General features: G+C 35.8%; 3 protein-coding genes across 6 annotated transcripts; 2 read left to right on the top strand and 1 right to left on the bottom strand.

The window, feature by feature from the left end:
- The first annotated feature begins 1,914 nt into the window (after positions 1 to 1,914).
- LOC116113756 lies at positions 1,915 to 5,257 on the top strand. Of its 4 annotated transcripts, none has more exons than XM_031399939.1 (3): positions 1,915 to 2,370; positions 3,390 to 3,540; positions 3,786 to 5,257. In XM_031399939.1, exons 2-3 carry the CDS (start codon positions 3,396 to 3,398, stop codon positions 4,916 to 4,918), a joined length of 1,278 nt encoding a protein of 425 aa, XP_031255799.1. In that variant the 5' UTR covers positions 1,915 to 2,370; positions 3,390 to 3,395; the 3' UTR covers positions 4,919 to 5,257. The 4 variants fall into 4 exon arrangements, with proteins under 4 accessions (XP_031255799.1, XP_031255795.1, XP_031255784.1 ...); XM_031399935.1 differs by having other exon boundaries at positions 3,684 to 5,257; XM_031399924.1 differs by having other exon boundaries at positions 3,681 to 5,257.
- A 3,515-nt stretch (positions 5,258 to 8,772) lies between these two features.
- On the top strand, positions 8,773 to 10,886 carry LOC116113686 (zinc finger protein 91-like). Its single transcript, XM_031399847.1, has 2 exons — positions 8,773 to 8,866; positions 8,998 to 10,886. Exon 2 carries the CDS (start codon positions 9,013 to 9,015, stop codon positions 10,600 to 10,602), a length of 1,590 nt encoding a protein of 529 aa, XP_031255707.1. The 5' UTR covers positions 8,773 to 8,866; positions 8,998 to 9,012; the 3' UTR covers positions 10,603 to 10,886.
- Positions 10,887 to 11,282: 396 nt separating this feature from the next.
- Positions 11,283 to 19,484, bottom strand: LOC116113065 (alpha-1,4 glucan phosphorylase L isozyme, chloroplastic/amyloplastic-like). Its single transcript, XM_031399223.1, has 15 exons — positions 19,156 to 19,484; positions 18,371 to 18,606; positions 18,177 to 18,278; positions 17,640 to 17,816; positions 17,215 to 17,490; positions 16,541 to 16,812; positions 15,898 to 16,015; positions 15,297 to 15,809; positions 15,029 to 15,181; positions 14,480 to 14,608; positions 13,748 to 13,984; positions 13,215 to 13,291; positions 12,442 to 12,628; positions 12,012 to 12,212; positions 11,283 to 11,746 (listed from the first exon to the last, which is right to left on the bottom strand). The coding sequence occupies exons 1-15, from the start codon at positions 19,373 to 19,375 to the stop codon at positions 11,630 to 11,632; spliced, it is 3,015 nt and encodes a 1,004-aa protein (XP_031255083.1). The 5' UTR covers positions 19,376 to 19,484; the 3' UTR covers positions 11,283 to 11,629.
- Positions 19,485 to 19,902: the final 418 nt, after the last annotated feature.

Genomic DNA, 19,902 nt, shown 5'->3' with positions numbered 1-19,902 from the left:
AGTGAGAGTAAAACAATGGAGAACATTTTAAAGTGGTTCGGATACTCAGGAGGCAAATGATACGTCCACTATTTTGTATTACAATAGTAGTCAGTCGCGATCAGAGCTGTACATGATGAGATAATAAATAAAGTAGAGACTGATAGATGATAGAGTAGAGAGATGAGAGTGAGAGAGAGAGATAGAGGAGAGAGAGAGAGAATGCTATTTCTTTAGAGAGATTCTAATCCCCGAATGAGAGAGGAACTCTCAATTTATAGTGGGATGGGTTAAGATTATGATTACTAAATCGTGAGTTGGTGGATTATCGTGCAAATCCTTCTATGTCTCATTGTCCACCTTCTAGAGCGATTTACGCGATTTGATGCAGGGATTAGACACGTGGAATCACTCCAGTTCTGACTGGTCTGACGCAAACCCACTACCCTGACAGGAGCATGCGTTCTGTCATTGTGTGACGTGGTCTGTCTTTGACTAGCTGCGAACTTATCTAAGCTCTGACTTTTTATGCTGATTGGGTTTTGCATCAACCCTATTTTTTCAGGCATAACATAAAATAATATCAGCTGTAAAATATTTCAATCCATTTTCATATATTTACTTTATATTTATTTCATGTTATTTCACTTTAGGTAAATCGGAATAGCATTATGAAAATACTTTTAGACATAATAATTATATAAAAGGATATTCTTATACATTCTACAAATTATACATTAAAACGATTTAAACGACAATTTTGATCAAGACAACTAGGTTCAATGTATAAATATGATAAAATTTTATCTTTTGTTACGGCTTAATTTAAACAAAATAATAACTTTTTTTTTTTTTAATAAATATATAATATATCATTATATTATACATCAATATAAAATTTGTAAAAGAGTAAACGACATGTTCCCACCAAGGTTTATTGAAATCTAGAGTGGTACCCCTGGTTTCATAAATTCCAGATTCTCACCCTTAAATGGATCCCGTTCCCTTTATTTTATCCGTTAAAGGCTAAAATTGGATTTTTTCTCTTCCCTTCCCATTTCTTCTTCATCTCGCCGCCATCTCCCATCTCTCTTTTTTCTCATTCAAAACGGTTGCCATTTCAGGTCCACCGTTTGGATTGGAAACGCGGGAGTTCAACTGGGAGAGAGAAATGAAACTGAGGTTTTGTTGAGAGAAGAAGAAGGAAAAAGCGACAATCCAAATCTGGCCACAGTGTGATGGCTTACGGCGGCCAAATCCAGCGCCTCGGAGTTATTCGGACAAGGGAGAAAAGGGAAGAACAAAGAGAGAGAAGCAAGAAAAGAAGAAAGAGAGGAGAGAGAGAAGAAGAGAGAAGAGAAAGAAGAAGAAGAAGAAGAAAAAAAAGAAAGGGTAGAAGAAAAAGAAGAGGCGGCTGTGGTGGTGGTTAGGGAGGAGTGGGTTCTGAATGGGCTGTGAAGAAGAGAAGAGGAGAGGAGAAAAGAGAAGGTCTAAGGGTAATTTGGTAAAAGATCATATGCCCCTATGTTAGTCACTAACGACATCCATTTAATGGGGAAATTAGAATTTATAAAATAGGTATCAACCGGGATTCACTGGAACCTTGGGGGGGGACATCGTACATGTCATTTACTCTTTGTAAAATAATATCATAAAACGTGTAATACTGTATTGTAGCCTAGCCTAAGCCTCAAAATATAATTTAGATAAAAATTTTGAATTCTCCGACCTTTTTAATTCACGTGCACACAAAACGTTTTCCACGTGCATAAGAACACTGATCAGTGATCATCGGACAGAATCATTTTCCGAGCCATAATCACCAAGTGGCACATCATGTAATTTCAACCAGATCCTTACCTCTTTTGGTAAATTCATTTCAAATTGTTAATGTTCACAGAGCAGATAAGCCTATAAAGTCGTTCATAATCGTGCCTTTGACTTTACCCAAGGGTACTGATTTGTAAATCACAATCTCTCCGATTTCGCTCTAAAATTCTTCAGATTTATTATCTTGTTCTTCGATTCGATTTCTTTTTCGTTCTATTCGATTTAACCTCTATCGGTTGATCCCGCTTTCGTTTCTTATTGTTCTGGGATTTCTATTCTAGGGTTAGGGTTTCGAAATTCTCTTAAAACATTCGATTCGTTTTCGATTTTGTTTGATCTGTGAATCTTAGGGTATATACTAGCTTTTATTTGTCCGTATTTATCTGGGTCAGCCTTCATTTCTTGGATTCTTTGAAAAGTTTGAAACTTTATCGGGGCTTTCGAAGCTTCGAATTTTCGATTGATTTATATTGTGAAAATTGGGATTTTTTCTGTTGGGTTTAATTGAATTTTAATTTGTCCGCTGGTGTTATTAATTGAGTTCTTCAGTGGAAGATTTAGGTGAGAACTACCTCCTTAAGCCCTTGTGTGATTTTTAAATTTATATTAGTTATTGAATTTATTTATATGGTGATATTTGGAATGTTGTTTCTGATTTTGATTCTTTTTGGAATCTCGAAATTTATGTATGTGGATGCTTTAATATATGTTTAGTATCATAATTTATTTTCATTTATACGGTTAGGACCTTTATATTGTTATATGGATAGTACATTGTGGCTTTGTAGATACACTGAAGAACATTTTACGGATATTGTATTGCTGTTGTAAAAGTTGGAAATGGAATTTTTTAAATGTTACGACCTGAGTGCTTAATGGTTCTTTTTGCCATTGCATTATGCTCTGTTGCATTCGAAATATATGTTAGTTAAAAAAGAGAAAAAAAGATATTGCTATAATGCTCTAGGAATTGAGAACATGCTATGGCATTAGTGTGACACGAGGCTTGGCCTTGCCTACCTAGCGATGGAGTGGGATTAGAAATAGTTTTAGGATGCTTCTGTTGTTGGGAGAAAAGAGTTTTTCTATAACTTTTGGCTTTGGTTTTTCATTTTTGACTGCCTCGTGTTGTTGCACTCTATAATAAGATGACTCTATATGATATTAGTTATAGTGAAAGTTAGATGCCTACATCTTTCTAGTTCATATATGTTTGTATGTCCCTTTTTGTCAAGTGCTCTTCTAGTTCATATGTGAAAATCATGACCTTGACATTATACTAAACAGAGGATTAGATGTTTCAATATACTTAACTGAAACTAGATTTCTCCTGCTAATGGTGGATTATTTGAGGCTCTTTGTTATTTATAGTCACTTCATACAGTTTTATATCAAAAGCTTGTTCCAATTTACATTTTATGTGATTTAGTAGTAAGCCTTTTTTTTTGTGTGTGTGTGTGTGTGTGTGGTTCAAGCTATTTTTAGTCCAAATTTAAAATCCAGCTTTGAGCATTTGCTAAGGCTATATATGTCTTTGGATTTGCATTTTTAAATCTCCTGAAGACAAGTTGATTTTTCAGAGAAAAATGATTCACAAAAGACACTATGCTGATGAGGATTCTTTTGAGTTCCCTTGTAAGCACCCAAAAGTGTGTGACTACACCAATCACCTTGCTCCTATCATGGATTTCAATCCTTCCAATGATGCTGGTCTGGAACCTCAAACTTCAGGTAAGTAATTTGTAATTACGTGTATGTAGAATTTGGTTACAATTAAATTGATCTTCTTGTCCATGCAACAGTGTTGAATGTATATTCTTCAATTGTTTTTTTTTTTTTTTTTTTTTTATCGACTAAATTCCAATATGAAGAAGATGGAACCAGCCACAGCTTCAGCAAATGTCAAGATCAAAAGGCATTTGCATTTGATTCTGTTACAGAAGTTTCAAATGGGACTGATGAGGAATTTGAAATAGGTACTTCTGGCTGTATTTCTCAATTTCTGTGGGAAAACAGCAGCATTGCCGAAGCAGATGCTAAGTTTGAGGCAGCATTTCATCTGTCATTTTTTCCAGAATATTTTGCCCCTCAACACCAGCTAAGGGCTTTGCTTCAATCCGATGAGACTTATTCATCTCTTCTTGAAGTTCCTCCTCTGATTCCAGTTTCTATTGGACCTGAGCATCAAGCTGATGTTCCTGAATGGAACCCAAGGGGTTCAAAGAGCTTTGTGGATAATCTGGATGTGTCAGGCCATCAAGTTGAACTTGCACCTTCTCCGGATTTTAGCCTTATTGTTGATGATGGTGATGAGGAGAAGCTGATGGGTACTTGTGTCATTTCAATGCCTGATTATGAAATGTCTGCCAATTATTGCTCAGAAAGATGTGGAATCAGAAATTGTTGTAAATGCATTGATAGGGATTCTATTGATTGTGTCAGACAACATGTTATGGAAGCCAGAGAAAAACTTAGGCAAAACCTTGGGGAAAAAATATTTGAGGAGTTAGGTTTCTGTGAAATGGGAGAGGAGGTCTCAAAGAGATGGACTGAAGACGAAGAGCAAGCTTTCCATGAAGTTGTCTTTTCTAACCCTGCATCAATGGGGAAGAATTTTTGGGACCATCTCTCATTAGTTTTCCCCTCCCGAACAAAGAGGGACCTTGTCAGCTATTATTACAATGTCTTTATCCTACAGAAACGTGCCAATCAAAACAGGTTTGACCCGCAGAATGTTGACAGTGATAATGATGAATGGCAAGTAAGTGAACTTGAAGCTGGTACGGCAGAGGAAGATGAGGACTCTGGTGTTGAATCTCCGACCAATCAAGATGCTCCCGCTTGTCAGGAGGATCATGCAAAGGATTGCCAAGATGACATTGAGGATGAGTATGAGCAAGATTATTCTAAGAATGGTGCTCAGGTTGTCTCAACTGTTGCAAGTGATGAAGATGAAGGAGGTGTGGATGATATATCTGTACAACAGGTTAAGAACTCCTTTGGTGACTCTGGTGGCAACACCGACTTACATTTTTTGAGTAAAATTCAAAGCAGTTACAGGGAGGATGATGATGTACAAGATGATTCATGCACATCATATGAATTTTAGCAAATTGAAAGCTGTGATCCACTTAATACAGGGACTGATCAAAAGCAGTCTAATCAAGATTGATGCACATGCTGTATGTATTAAATGTCGTTGGGTTAATTGAGCATGAATAGGTTATGTTTTGAATCCTTGCAATAGTAAAGCTTGGATACTTATAGAAGAGGGGAAGAGTTGATTTTGTTAATGAGTGTTCATGTCTGATCTCCTAAATTATATTTGGCCATGGTTGGCATAAAATATTGGTGCTGGAAAGCCTTTGAGGGATAATTGGGGTGCAACTCCCAGAAGATCCATAATTCTGACAATAAGGAGGAGTTTGCATTTGTGTCTCAAAAGGGATGCTCATGGAATCTTCCCTTAAATCTGCTGGTTGCCACTGTTATCAGCAAGACAAAATCCTGATCTTTTAGTTATTGGGATCAGTCTCTTGAGAAATAGTATATTTATATTGAGGACTCCAGAGTCAAGATTTTGATGGGAGTCATATAAGTTGAAAGATTTTCATTTTTTATTGTTAGCTTTATTCTTTGCCCTTATTTGTTATTTTTTTTCTGTAGCAGTTCTGGCAAGAATGGCCTTGCTATCAATGTAACACTTAAATTCATGAGGCAATAAAATTAGTTGCTCCATCTTGTCGCTTGTCCCTACTGTCTCAGTTCCTAATTCTGCATGTATAGATTTTTAAATCGCTCACAGAATTACTGTTACCAAGTATAAAGTTTGGCAGAAAACCATTCATAAGCCACTGTGCTGAAGTGATTATGTTGTTGTAGTCATTTAACAGGATTGCCAACTATTTATAAGGTTAGATTACTAGATTATTTGGTCTAATTAAATTCTAAGTAAACAAAATTTCTTTCTCTCTCATCTAATCACGTAAGGTACTTTTTGTCAGTGATTTAACTCACATCATCTGATATTAGTGAGAGATATTTAGTAGTTTAATAGAGACTTTTGAGTGTATTACTCAAGAGGCTATAAGTTCGAGTCCCTTTTCGGTTGTTATGATGGTCATTGAAACTTTTATCTGGCTGACGGTTCTAGGGTCTTAGGGTCTGCTTGGGAGTTTTTTTTCACTCGTTTTGGGGGGTTTTTAATTAGACTGGTTTTGAAGTGTTCTAAAACCATTATTTGCCAGATTTTTTCAGGATTGGTTTTGACTGGTTTAAAAATCATTTAAAACCAATGTAGTGTATTTTTTAGGGGTTTATAAAACAGCCCAAATCAGGGTGTTTTGACTGGTTTAGAAATTTTATCCCCAAAAAATCTCCTTTGAATCTCTTTCAGAGTTTGCTGTTTTTGGATATGAATTGGGTTATTCAATGGAAAACCCGAACTCATTGGTAATGTGGAAAGCTCAATTTGGCTTCTTTTGCATATATTTTCAGCAAATCTAGTTGTTTGAGTGGAAGTCAAATTACCAAGTATGCTAATAGTGCCAGCATAACAAATGTCATCAACAAAATTACATATTTTAGTGAGAACATACAAATAAATTAATAATATACAATGAAGAACTTACAAATAAATTAAACTTGGAAGGAACTTTGATACTAAGTATTGGTAATTGAAAAAAAAAAAAAAAAAAACTCCCAAGTACCGGTTAAAGTTGGGGTATTTTCATGGGCATAGATGTAAATTTATCATTTTTAAAAACTGTCAGAACCGTTGGAAAATAAACTCCCAAAGCACAAGTTTGGTGTTTTAAAAACCGCTATTAAAAACCCCTCAAAACCACTACAGTGATTTACCCTCAAAACCGCTATGATGGTTTACCCTCATAACCGCTATCATAAAACTCCCAAGCAAACCCTTAAGAGATTAGCTGAGATGCATATAAATTGTTTCGGATATCTCCCGTCATCAAAAAAATAAATAAATAAAAACCCTAAATGGACTAGATATGATAAAGATTTCATCCTACTAATTTGAGTAATCGCCAAGCATGCATAAGTTGCTTGCTGAAGCATCGATCCATCATTTGTCTGCACAAAGAAACAAACCCACACACCCTTGAAAATGCACCTTTCTTCAACCCCATTGTCTTTAACTTCTAGTAAAGCTGATTACCAATGCACAACCTGACAAGAATGGTCAAAACTTAATTTCCGTTTCGCCTCCCTTCACATCAACGAAATGGAGTTTGTCCTGTTTAAAGTTGACAACTTTAGTAACATTCTAGCTTAAGTTAATAGATGTTCATGAACCCAATGATGAAGCTCATATACAAAGTTGGGTCCAATGAGTGAGTACCCCATATTATAATAATCCGAACTCAACTAAGTATAAATTGTCTGTTTTGCATCTAGTTTTTATTAGAATCGGTTTTAGGTTTTACACAAACTTCATTCATTTAAAATGCGTTCAATCAGTTAAGTTAAGGAGTCGGTAACTTATAAACTCACTCATATTCTTTTATATTATTTGAATAAAGGCTCTCAAAATTGGTTCATTTCATACTCCCAAATCCAGCTTGATCCTGAATATAAGTGTTGAATTTCTAGATCTGATTAATGTTGACCAGCCTGTTAAAAAACATTAAGTTAATTACAACCTCCTATTTCATTAAAATATAACAACTCCCATCTCAAATCTTGTAATAGGATAATATTAATATATTAATGCATACATCTCCTTTCACATAAGGATTTCAAACCTTTTAGCTTAAAAGAATTATAATTTATCTCAATTCTCTTGATGTTATTTACCTATAATCATTTTCAGATGTTCAAGTTCGATATTTTTAACATACAAGACTCTTGTTATCATAATTTTTAAAATTAAATGTCAATAATAATTTGTTTACCGACGTCATCCAAAAAGATTTTTATTATTTTTAAAAATCTATGTTATAAAAAGATACGAATATTTGCATAAAAAACGAAGGCGAATTATATGTACTAAAAACAAAATTAGAAAATTAGCTTTTTCTCTAATAAAGATGAAAGTATGGTTCAATGAACACTTACACACAAGGGTACTTTTGGTTGCTTTCTTTTGATATCCAACAATGTCTTAAACTTTTCATGTATAAAGCCATTGGATTTAAGTGTATGATTTTGACATGAAATACAAACGAAAAATTAAAAATAATAATTAAATCATATAACCCTAGTTTTATTTTATATAAAATCTCGAAGTAATTATATTTTTAAAGGGTTGTATCTCCCTTAAACCCATTCAAAAAGATCACAAACACAAAAACACATAAAAAAATGATCACTAAATAAGACCTGGACGATTAAAGATAACATAATTGTGTATAAAGACTACAATACCCTTCAACGTAAATATTATAACACATTGAAAGACAATATTATCGTGAAATTAATATTAAAAAAAAAAAAACCCATAATATAAACATGAATTTGAGTTGGTTAAAGGTCTAACTCAATTTGGTTTGATTATTAAACTATGATCAAGATTTCCACAAGTAACATATATTAATGTAACAATCCACTTGTCCTTTGATAAAATGATTAGTTAAATATAAAATGAATAAAGCAACCCCCGTCTGGCCCGTCTAGATAAATCATGAACAATAATACTAATTTACAACAATGAGAGAATCGACATTGAATGTGGGTTTGACAGTGCTTTGGTTCGTCTTACCGTGAGTACCCATGTGTGGTAATTCTACCAACTTTAACAAAAGCTTGTATAAATAAAGACGTTGTTTATTTACCAAAAATTATATTAATTTGACATAATAAAAATTCAAAAAATAGTCTTAAAAAAAAAAAAAATTAAATCCAAGGCTAGCGAGGTTCACAAATATATATACTTGAAGAGAGTTGAAGCTTAGAGTCCATTTCTTCAAGAGCTGTTTGCTTCGCATGCAAGTTTCTGTTTGTTCTTCAAACTTTAGTATCAACTTTAAGCAAGGGATTTGACAGACAGAGAGGCAGAGAGAATCACAAATTTTGCATTGTTTTCTGGAGTTTTTAGGTTGCAAAAATCTTGCTCTTTTCTCTTTCCCATTTTGTTTTTCGTTTAATGAATGCAAAAAGACCAAGATTTTGCATGAACCTAGGGGGTTTTTTTGATGTGGGTTTTCTTTTTTTATTTGTTTGGTAAAGGGTTTCTTTTGGGCTATGGATTCAACTCATGAAGAGGTAAAACACAAGAAAAGCAAAGTGGGCTGTGAAGATAATGATCACATTGGTTATGGCTTGAGAGAAAACCCCAAGAAATCTCGGAAATTTCAAGGTTTTAAAGAAGTTGTTACTTCTGCTTCTGCTTCTGCTTCTGCTTCTGCTTCTGCTGTTTCTGCTTCTTCAATGGAAGAAGCCAAGTGTAAAGTGTGTGGCAAAGGGTTTGAGTCAATGAAAGCGCTTTATGGTCACATGAGGCATCACTCTGGGAGTAGCAGGACAAGAATTCAGTGCAAAGAATGTGAAAAATCGTTTCTTTCATTGAAATCTCTGACCAATCATATGAGGGTTCACGCTCAGAAGTTGAGTGTTCATACTTCTCAGTCAGAGACTACTAGTTCAAGGCGGGATCTTGTTGTGGAAAGCTTATATTTGAAGAAAAAGAGATCAAAGAGAATTAAGAGGTACAAATCTATTAATGCAAGTTGTTCGATTTCTAGCTTGAATGAATCTTTGCCATCTTTTAGTGAAACTGATGATCAAGAAGTAGAACAAGTGGCTGTTTGTTTGATGATGTTATCTAAGGGAGTTCATAATTGGGGTGAATTACATTCGTTTAGTGAGTTTTCAGATGATGATGATCAAGCTGTGAGTTTTGATGTAAAGTCATTGAATCAGAAGAAGAGAAATTTGACAAATGATGGCGACGAGTCTTTGGAGATGAAGAAGCCTAGAGAGGAGAAGTTAGATGCTTGTGCTTCAGATTCTTTGGCTGTTTTGTATGAGCAGATTGAAAAGAACGATGATGGATTGGAAGTTTGCGTGGAGAGGTTATACAAGGGTAGTGAATTTGAGATGCCTAAATTGGATACCAAATCTGAATTTGTATCATATGATACTGAGATTGAAAAGGGAGTTGTGTTTGAACTGAAATTCGGGTCAAGTGAAGTAGAATCTTGCGAGGATTCAATGGAAGAAGTTGGATTGGGAATCATGAAATCAAGTTCTTCAAGCAAGAAAGTCAGTTTTGATGCTTGTGATTCTGAATTTGGGTTTGATTCGTGTAACAAGGTAAAGTGCAGTAGTCCAGAGTCTGAAATGGTGGATGATTCTGGTGAGAAATTCAGAATCGAGTGTAAAACCTGCAACCAAATGTTCCATTCTCGCAAAGCGCTTGGAGGCCACCAAAGGAAGCATAGCACCAGAAAAGTCTGTAAAGCACAGAAGATTGAAAGCTGGGAAGAAGAGAACCAGACTGGCGCGCCTAAAACTGAAGCTGACTGTCAGCTGGTGAAGCTTGAATGTATAGAGAATCTAATGGAAGGCAAAACCAGTGGACTAGCTGTTAAGGAGCACAAATGCCCCATATGCTTTAAGGTGTTCATAACAGGGCAAGCATTGGGTGGCCATAAGAGGGCTCACATTCAGAAGAACTCTGAAACTAGGCCACAAGAGATTGCAATGAGCCAAGACCATTCTACCATCTCTGAGGCACTGGATATTAATATCCCAATAATGGTTGATCAACAAGAAAATGGTGATGTTGGGTTCAAGCAATGGTGGGTTTCTGAGCCACTAGTGGCCAACTAAGAAAGTGATGCCATATGTAGTTTCTGCAGGGTTCGAATTGTGTACAGAGACACAATAAAGAAGATTTGTTACTTTGTTCGAAGTATAGAGATTAGAAGTGACAATTACTGACCCAAGTCTAGTATTTTCTTTTGCCTTTTGAACTGATGAGTTAGTGTCTCCATTGTTTTGAACTAGTAAAGCTCATTAGTAATTTTTTTTTTTTCTCTTTGGATTCTTGATACTGTAATTGGAAATTGTTGTCCTTTTACAAAATATATAGAAACTAGAAAAGGGATGGATGATAAGCAGATACATCATTGATCTTTGATTGAGTTCTCAAATTTTTCCCCTTTATTTATTTTTTTTTTTTTTTCGCTTTCTGAGTTCGTTGATCCACCCTCATTAACTTCTAAAAGAGCTTGAAGAATACTGAACTGAATCAATTTGGCTCAAGGAAGCTTTCAATAAAATGAAACAACCAACCAAATCAGGAAACATTACTTTCAGAGTGGTGATAAATATGCAGACCCCTCACTTTGGCTACCCAAATTGATTAGTGTGTCTAAACAAACCTCTTTAAGGTTTTGCTGTTGAAACATGCAAATACAAGAAGCAAAGGCTGTGACCATTAGTTGTATGGTGCAACCACTGATTAGCATCAAAAGTAGACTCATAACCAATATGGGTTATACTGGCAATTAAAAACTTTAATAAGACTTTATTCAATACGTAATGCTATACATTCAAAGTTTTTATCTAGACAAAAAGGGCGATAAAACATTCGAGTCCATATACCAAGCTGAGCCATGAACCTGAATCGATCCAAGTTGCTCTATATATCTAATCTTTAATTGCAAGGTTAACAGGACTCGGAATGCTTATTCTTTTATTACCGTGTTATAAGATTTATTCAAGATACATTTATTCACCACCGGCTTTCCCCTAAAGAGTTCATTTACACTGTAAACATATCAACAGGATGCCATGCTCATCACAAGCTTGTAGCCAGACCAACTCCCTACTTGGGATGCAGGCATTCTCTGAATTATGGCAATTCGATAGGTTCAATATTCCATATGTCTCGAGCATATTCATGAATTGTTCTGTCACTACTGAACTTGTACGAACCCGCTGTATTCAGGATTGACATTCGTGTCCATAGCTGTAAAATCAGTTACAAAATGTCAGAAATGGGGTTAGTGGTAGCTTATGCGAGAAAATGCTGAGAGATGTATAAGAAAAATAGGGCACTATGTAGACAGTGTAGAGTTAGAAAACACTTATCATGACTCTGAACTTGCAAAATAAGATAACAGTTTCTGTATAGTAGCCAACAAGTTGAATGGAAAAGCTCTATCCAGTGAACAATAATGCAATAATGAACCAATGCCAGGTAGATATGTGAAAAATGCATACGTATCGCTCACCTTTTGGTCTCGATATGCTTCATCAACCTTCTCTTGGCACTCTAAGTAACTAGGGAAGTCTTGGCCCACAAGGAAATAATCTGCACGACCATAACCTTCTTTTCCTTCCAATGACCCCATCAGTTCATTATAGTTATTAGAACCGAAAACACCACTTCTAACGAATTCCTTCACTTCTTCAAAACGTGGATCTGGAACAAACTGCATTAAGAGACCATCTAAATTAACATGCAACGAGGGTGCCTTCAAAATATTTCTTACACTGAAGAAGCAGAATTTTATGTACTTCTGCCATGACATTTTTCATTTTACTACCTGCTGGTCAGACTCATAGAAACAATATTACATGGCTAAAACCTCACAGGTTCATTAACAATAGATTAAAAGGAAAGTAATTAATATTAGTAATAAATTGGTTAACAGTGCATACCTTGCCTTCAGTTCTCTCTTTTCTCAACCCTGCTATCTCGTGAGCTTTAGCACCAAAGAGGAAAAAGTTTTCTTCTCCAACTTCTTCCCTTATTTCAACATTGGCACCATCCAAGGTCCCAATCAAAATGCAACCATTCATCGCAAACTTCATGTTACTGGTACCACTAGCCTCCATCCCAGCCGTACTTCAGAGAGCAAAAAGAAGAAGATGAGAGAATGCAGGGCAGTCAAAAAATGCCTAAAGGTTTTGAATAATTTGTTCTCACTACATGAACGTAATCTTCAATCATTTTCATGAAATAAATTCCCTTGTGCGTCAGCCATGCAGACATGTTGTCATATCAAATGAACTTGAGCTGTTGGAAGAATTTGGATTGGTCGAGTTATAAACTCATACACAAATTGTAAGACAAAAATAATTAAACCACCAATTCCCATGCTTTGTCCTTTGGCTTTAACTAGTGATGAAGGTTGAGAACGGGAAGCAGGTTAGAAGCTCTGCCAAACATTACCATGTTCTAAAAACTAAAAATGCCTATTTACAAAAGCAAAATTCATGATGCTAACGCATACACTGGATTCATCTGGACTTCAGCATAAGCAAGGGCCACTATAAAGCTAAAGCTCAAACTAAACTTTAGGGCTCAAATTTGAAAAGAATGTGGACAGCTCCCGACTAAATCATGCATAAAAACTGCATCTTCATCACCATATGCTGCCTATAATAACTACATGTCCAAGAAGCTAAGCAAAACAAGAAAATCAAAATACCTGATATGCTGTGAGAGCTCACTAGCAGGGATAAGCAATTCAGCCACACTGACATTGTAATCAGGGACAAAAATAACCTAAAATAGAACAGATAATAATTAGAGATACAATGAACTAACAGCAAAAGAAACAATTTACACTTGTAGATAAATCTAATTAAAGATTTTAAAGTTTAATATTTTGAAGCCAAGTTAAATAAAAACAAATCAGTAATGTCACCCTTTCATATTCCAACAAACAATTTTAGAAGGCAACTCGCAAATGTATGCCTTATCTCACCTCTCAACTCTTTAAGAATCCCTAAGAGCAATAGGTACTCTGCTGATTGCACAAGTAAAAATGCACATAGATAACTTAGCAAATAAACGGCCATATCAACACTCTGATATACTTTTCCTACAGCCCAACATCTCCCCAATCTCCACTAAGCAAAAGTATTTCTTAATATCAAAAGCCAAGGCATGAAGCCTGTTTTCTTTTTCATTTTGATTTACTTTGGTCAAATTACTACATATTTATTGACAAAGCCATACCTTCAGCAAATCACCTATTTCAGCATCATGATTAACAGTAGCCCCAACATCAGTGATAAATTTCACAATTCTCTTGGCTTGCACATAAGTAGCAAAAGCTTTTCCCCCAAATATACACACTCGTGGAACAAACTTGGCTTTCCTTTCTGCATCACTCATTTCTTTCATCTTTTTGTAACGGTAAACAATTCCCAAGATATTCATCAGTTGTCGCTTATATTCATGGATGCGCTTCACCTGAAAATAATTGATGCAATCTAATTTTTATAAAATATATAGAGAAAGGGGATAATGGTTTAAGAACTAGCAGGAAGAGGATAAGAAATTATTTTTTCAGTCAAGTGTAAAGCATTCTGCAATTCTGCAAATGACAAATACACAAGTGGCTTAAAGTTGACAGACTTATATCCTTAATCATACACATGTCTGAGTAAATTGGTACAAGTCTTCCTTATAGATGACATAATAAATAGCATCACAGCAATCCAGTTCAAAGGAGATTATAAAGCTTGTCCATCGTAAGCTAATAAAAATTCAATAGATTTCTTAATCATGATCGTTATGATCCATCTATGCATTATAAGCTATATTTAGGGGCAGTCTAAAGTGTCAAATATTATTAACTTTCTCAGTTTTATCTAAGAGTTTTGCTGTTATTTCATCTAAGATAAATATATTCTACATTATATCATAGACATATAAGGTAAAAGACTTCAATAGCGAGGAAATAACCTGGATGTCAAACATTGCATCAGGGCTGACCAAATAGCCTGTTTTTTCTTTAATCAGTGACACAACTTTCATTTTGTTGTTCCTTTTTGCCAACCTGAACTGCTTTTGGAGATCCTCATTATCTGCAAACTATAAATGAACAAAACTGCTTTAATTAGGAAATATAGAGGTGACTGCATACAATAATTTAAAATGCATGCATACATGCCACAAGGAAATAAACAGTAGCCTCAAGAAATCTCAAACTCTGAGCTATGCTCCAGATTAAAAATTCAAAATTAAACATTATAGTAGCAACCAATTAAGCGGGAAAAACTAAAGCAGGCTTCTAACCAATTAGTAATTTCTAAAGTACATGATGTAAGTATGAACTGGGCTCACATGGTGAGATGGGTGCTTAAGAAGGCAATTAAAATTAAAAGAGGAAAAAAAAAAAAAATTCTGTTCTCAAGATATTTAAGAGAGATCTATTGTAAATTCACTTCCAATAACATGCAATCCACCACTTAAGATGATTTTACAAATAAGGATATGGATATGGTTGATTACCTTTCTTAACTCGGCCAGCTTCTCAGTATTTGTGACCCAGTCCTCTGTGCCAATCCACTTGCTGATAATTTTACTTAAATCTGGATTGCAGAAAAGCATCCACCTTCTTGGTGTAACCCCGTTTGTTTTATTTTGAAATTTATCAGGCCACAACTACCAAAGGTGTAGCATAGAGTTCAATTAGCATTTTTTGAGGTAAGAATACAAGTGGACAGGAAAACTTTTAGTTCTATTATTATTAAGTAGGGGGAATATTATAAGTGTTTACCTTATAAAACTCATTAAATACTTCATTTTTTACTATTTCACTATGTATCGAAGCCACTCCATTTACTGCATGACCGGCCACAATACAGAGGTTAGCCATACGAACCAGCTTTTGTGGTTCTGGTACCACTTTTGCCTCCTTTTTTTCCTCTGCTGCTGTACTAATTTCTTTTTCAGCCTCGGGTTCTTCATCAGCTGGTTCGGGTTCTTCATCAGCTGGTTCGGGTTCTTCATCAGCTGGTTTGGGTTCTTCATCAGCTGGTTCGGGTTCTTCATCAGCTGGTTTGGGTTCTTCATCAGCTGGTTCGAGTTCTTCATCAGCTACTTCAACTTCTTCTTCAGAGTTTTTAACTTTATCACTGGGATCGACAACAGCACTTTTCTTGGGTTTAACAAGTAAATCAGCAAAGGGGGCAGGCAAATCAAAGTTTTCTAGAATTCTCATCTCCTTCAGTTTTTTATCCAGTAAATCAACATCTGCTGTGCCATATTCTGAAACTATGGCATGAATCAGCTGTAAAACATGAAATGGCAAAAATAAGAGCTAAGATTAATACACCTAAGAAAGAAAGTAGTGATTGATCTATATATTCCACAATTACCTCTTCATCAATCATTTCTATGATCTCCACATGTCGAGGTAACAGTTTTTGCATAAGTTCTAAACTCCATTTCTCCAATGCCTCAGGTAGAACAGTATGGTTTGTGTATGCCACAGTTCTAAGACAAAAAATTGCAGAATGTTAGGGATATAAGCTATTGAATAAACATATAACTTCACGGGTCTACTAGATACATTGGCATACTTGAAAAAAGAAAAAAAAACAGCGATTATATTATGAGTTAGGCTGGCTGCAACATAAAAATATAACAAACCCCAAAAGAAACAAGTTAATAATAAGCAAAGTGCAAATGGCCAATGGTGGAAAAGGCACAACCAGTTGGAATCGTACCAAAAAAGAATAAACCATATAAAGACATAAGAAACATAGGACCATAATCACTAGACTTCGAGTAAACTTGTATAGCCTTGATGAAGAATGTGGTGGCATCTATCAATTTTTATTAATCCAAAGGAATAAACAGACAAGAAAAAATCAAAGAGTAACAATTTGGTGTTTTTTGGCCACTCAGGCATAATCCAATCGTCCAGTGTATTTCTGAATTCCAGAACAGAAATTAAAAACAACAAACAGAGTAAAATGACATTAATGCATAGTGTTGAACTACCGTAGTAGGAAGTACCTCTGTGTGATATTCCAGGCCTCTTTCCAGCTTAAACCTTTCACATCTACCAAAATTCTCATCAGCTCCGGAATGCAGAGAGTTGGGTGCGTATCATTCATTTGAACGGCAACCTTCTCAGGAAATTCTTCCCACCGTACATTTGTTCCAGATCTTCTCTCAAATTGTGCAATGATATCTTGGAGAGAAGCAGAGCACAAGGTGTATTGTTGCTTCAAACGAAGGATCTTGCCCTCAACAGATTCATCCCCAGGGTAGAGTATATAGCAGATCTAAGCAAAAATATGACATTATAAAGATGCTGGGTTTTCCACTTTACTACAATATTGAAGATCAGCAAAATGAAACACGTAGGAAACATTTAAATACAAGCATAGCATGTGACTGGAATCACAAACAGAGGTAGACAGAGAACAGGATAAAAGCCCAGCATGGTGATCGAACTCAGTCTCTACGCATAGACTACCCAACTTCAATTTTTTTTTTCCTTTTTTTTTTTTTTTTGAGACTTCAGTATTTTGAAACTCTGGTGTCTGCAAGCCCTAACAACAACTTGGCTGACTTAAGTTAAAAGAGAGGTGCAGACAACATAATCCTGATTAATTTTCAAAACATGCAGAAAATAGCCACAAACATTAAGAGAATATATAAATGATCACAAAAATGCACCAAACCTTTTCAGCATTAGATAGGGCTTCAGCTGCTTTGGTATGGTCTCCAGAGTTAAAAGCATATAAATCAAAATCTTCAGAAGGAGCTTTAGTTGACCAAAGTCTTAGGTTGATCGTGGTTTTAGTTTTATACCCTGGTATTGGGACATCATATGCAACAGCCTGTATATCTTCTCCTCCTATCCAGTTACTTTTTCCATCTGATCCTGAAACAACCTTGCCGTAAAATTTTATGGGATATGAGACATCATTTCTCACCATTTCCCATGGGTTGCCCAGCTACAAGAAGAAACCACAATCAAATCAAACATGAAGTAACTGGAACAGAAAGAGACATTGCCACTGAAATTTCAATGATATCATAGATGCCATATACATATACCAGTAAAAAAATGAACCAGTTGAATTTGAACGGAAAGCAAGGATACCTCAAGCCAATTTTCAGCAACTTCTTCTTGACCATCCTTTGTAATCCTCTGTTTGAACAACCCGTACTTATATCTAAGTCCATAACCCCATGCTGGGTAATTTAGTGTTGCCAAAGAGTCCAGAAAACAGGAGGCAAGTCGCCCAAGACCCCCATTACCAAGTGCAGCATCAGGCTCCTATCATTAATTAACCAAAGAAACTTAGCTTCTAGAAAAAACATGAGAGAGAAAACCTCACACAAACAAATTAACTGTTATCCTAAAGGAGTACTAGTAGGGAAAGAGGAGGACACTAGTCTCGACTTATAGCAGTCGTAGATAGCAGAGCTTCAAATTGCACAGTGTAAAGGTCTCAGGAAGCCAACAAAATGAATGGTTGATACTGTTCTTGCTCAACCAACCATAAAATCGTTTTTAAAGTCCAATTTATAAGTTACTTGGTTGTTGAAAATAAATTGTCATAAAAGTGGAAATGTTGACCACGATGAAGTTCTGTCAATGTTCATACTGAAGGAAAAATGAGTAAAATAACCTCACCTGGCTAACTACATTCTCTAGATTGTGTCCAAGGTTGTTCAAGGCCTCTGCATAAGCACCAGTAAGCCCTAAGTTTCCAATTGCATTCAACAGCGCCCTACCCTACAAAAGTGGAAATAATGAAACATAATATAACACTGTTGTAGAAACTAAAGTGAAAATTGTCAGAGTCAAAACAAGAGATCAAGACGAACCTGTAAAAACTCCATTGATAAATAATATGCCTGTTTCACGTTCAACTTCTCATAATACTCATATGTCTCATTCCAGTTTATAATAAGATTATCACGAACGCTTTGTGCAGTGGCAAAGTAAGCCTTTGGAAGCTCAAATTTATCTGGAGAAAACAATGGGGTGAACTCCGCATGATACTTGATACTCGAGGCAATAGAGGCAGCATCTGGAGAATCTGGATTATAGCCGCTAGTTGCTTCAAACAGAAACACAATTAGAAAAATGTAAGCATGAGTACTACATAATAAGACCACCTCTTCAGTGTCACCCCTTCATCAAGCCATGCAAACTCCAAAGAGTACACTAATGTCACAATATAACTTGTTAAGCAAGGAACCAATTTCAACAACTAATGTTCACCAGTTAGCAGCTTAGCATGTCAAAAAGCCAGCTTTATTTGATGAACATCAAACCATTTGAGAAGCCCTTCCAGAAAGCTTAAACAGAACTAAATAGCCAACCTAATCAATTTAAAAATAACCATTTGATGAAAATACCTCCATGTCAGCATTAAAAAAGGATCCAAACCCAACAAACAACGTTCACCATTCAGCAGCATCAACACAACAAAAAGCCAGCTTAATCAGATGATGAATAGCTCACACTCACTCATTCATCATCAAAAGCACAACCTTTTGATACACATTTCGCTTACTGATCCATCAGATGCAGCGTCTCAATCCTTTTTCAACACTGACACGGCAAACAATCCAAAAACAATCAAAACACACACACACACACACACCTTCTTTAACACCAGACTCCTTCAATTTAGCATTGGGCTCGCTGGACACATTCTTCACCGAAAACGACCTCGCCACTCGCCGTGACCGCAGATTCAACAACCGCCTCGAGTTCCCGCTGCTCGCACCAAAGCTGATGAACCTAGACAAAGAACCGTACTGCACAAACGACCCCGGCGACGAAGACGGACACGACTTTGCAGAGAATTGCGAAAATGCCATTCTCTTATTCAGATCAAGTTTACTGAGTGGGAGAGAGTGTGAATTTGGTTATCTTTTTCACGGAGTTCTTGATCTCGATTTTTGAAAAGCTGCTGCCGTTTGAGCTTCGTTTTATAAGTGAGAGGAACGCAAGTTCAAACGAGAGTGAGAGAGAGGTGCGACGTGTCGGTTTGTGCGTAAGAGAGGAAGAGGTTTGTTTAGTAGATCTTATTATTTTAAGTTTAGATTTTTATGGGTATGGGTAAACGACAACCCGGACAGAGAGAGTGCTTAGAGGGAAAGTTGTTTGCCACGTGGCAGACATGTCATTGGCTATATGGCCCACAAATCATTCATCCATTTGAAAAAGTTAAATCAAAATCGTGGTGTCATCACCTCAACGCGCGTGGCCTCCACCTACGATGTAGAAAAATTCAAATATTAAATAAATATTTAGATAATGAGAATGCTAAAATTTTCTTTACCGTTCATTGTTTTTCACTCTACCGTTCTATTTTTGACACGTGTACAACTCAAATCAAAGTTAT

Source organism: Pistacia vera, unplaced genomic scaffold (assembly GCF_008641045.1).
Source record: "Pistacia vera cultivar Batoury unplaced genomic scaffold, PisVer_v2 Contig121, whole genome shotgun sequence".
NCBI classification, from domain to species: Eukaryota; Viridiplantae; Streptophyta; class Magnoliopsida; order Sapindales; family Anacardiaceae; genus Pistacia; species Pistacia vera.
Note: the sequence above shows the minus strand (reverse complement) of the source record. Positions and strands in the feature narration are given on the sequence as shown.

Bases quoted from the DNA above. Each gene is read 5' to 3' on its own strand.
- LOC116113756 (XM_031399924.1), top strand. From the start codon at position 3,396: ATGATTCACAAAAGACACTATGCTGATGAGGATTCTTTTGAGTTCCCT. The intron at 3,541-3,680 runs GTAAGTAATTTG...TCCAATATGAAG, and splicing joins TCTGGAACCTCAAACTTCAG to AAGATGGAACCAGCCACAGC.
- LOC116113686 (XM_031399847.1), top strand. From the start codon at position 9,013: ATGGATTCAACTCATGAAGAGGTAAAACACAAGAAAAGCAAAGTGGGC.
- LOC116113065 (XM_031399223.1), bottom strand. From the start codon at position 19,375: ATGGCATTTTCGCAATTCTCTGCAAAGTCGTGTCCGTCTTCGTCGCCG. The intron at 15,182-15,296 runs GTAAACACTTAT...CACCTTTGGTAG, and splicing joins TATTTAATGAGTTTTATAAG to TTGTGGCCTGATAAATTTCA. The intron at 12,629-13,214 runs GTATTTTGATTT...TGCTCTCTGAAG, and splicing joins GAGCTCTCACAGCATATCAG to TACGGCTGGGATGGAGGCTA.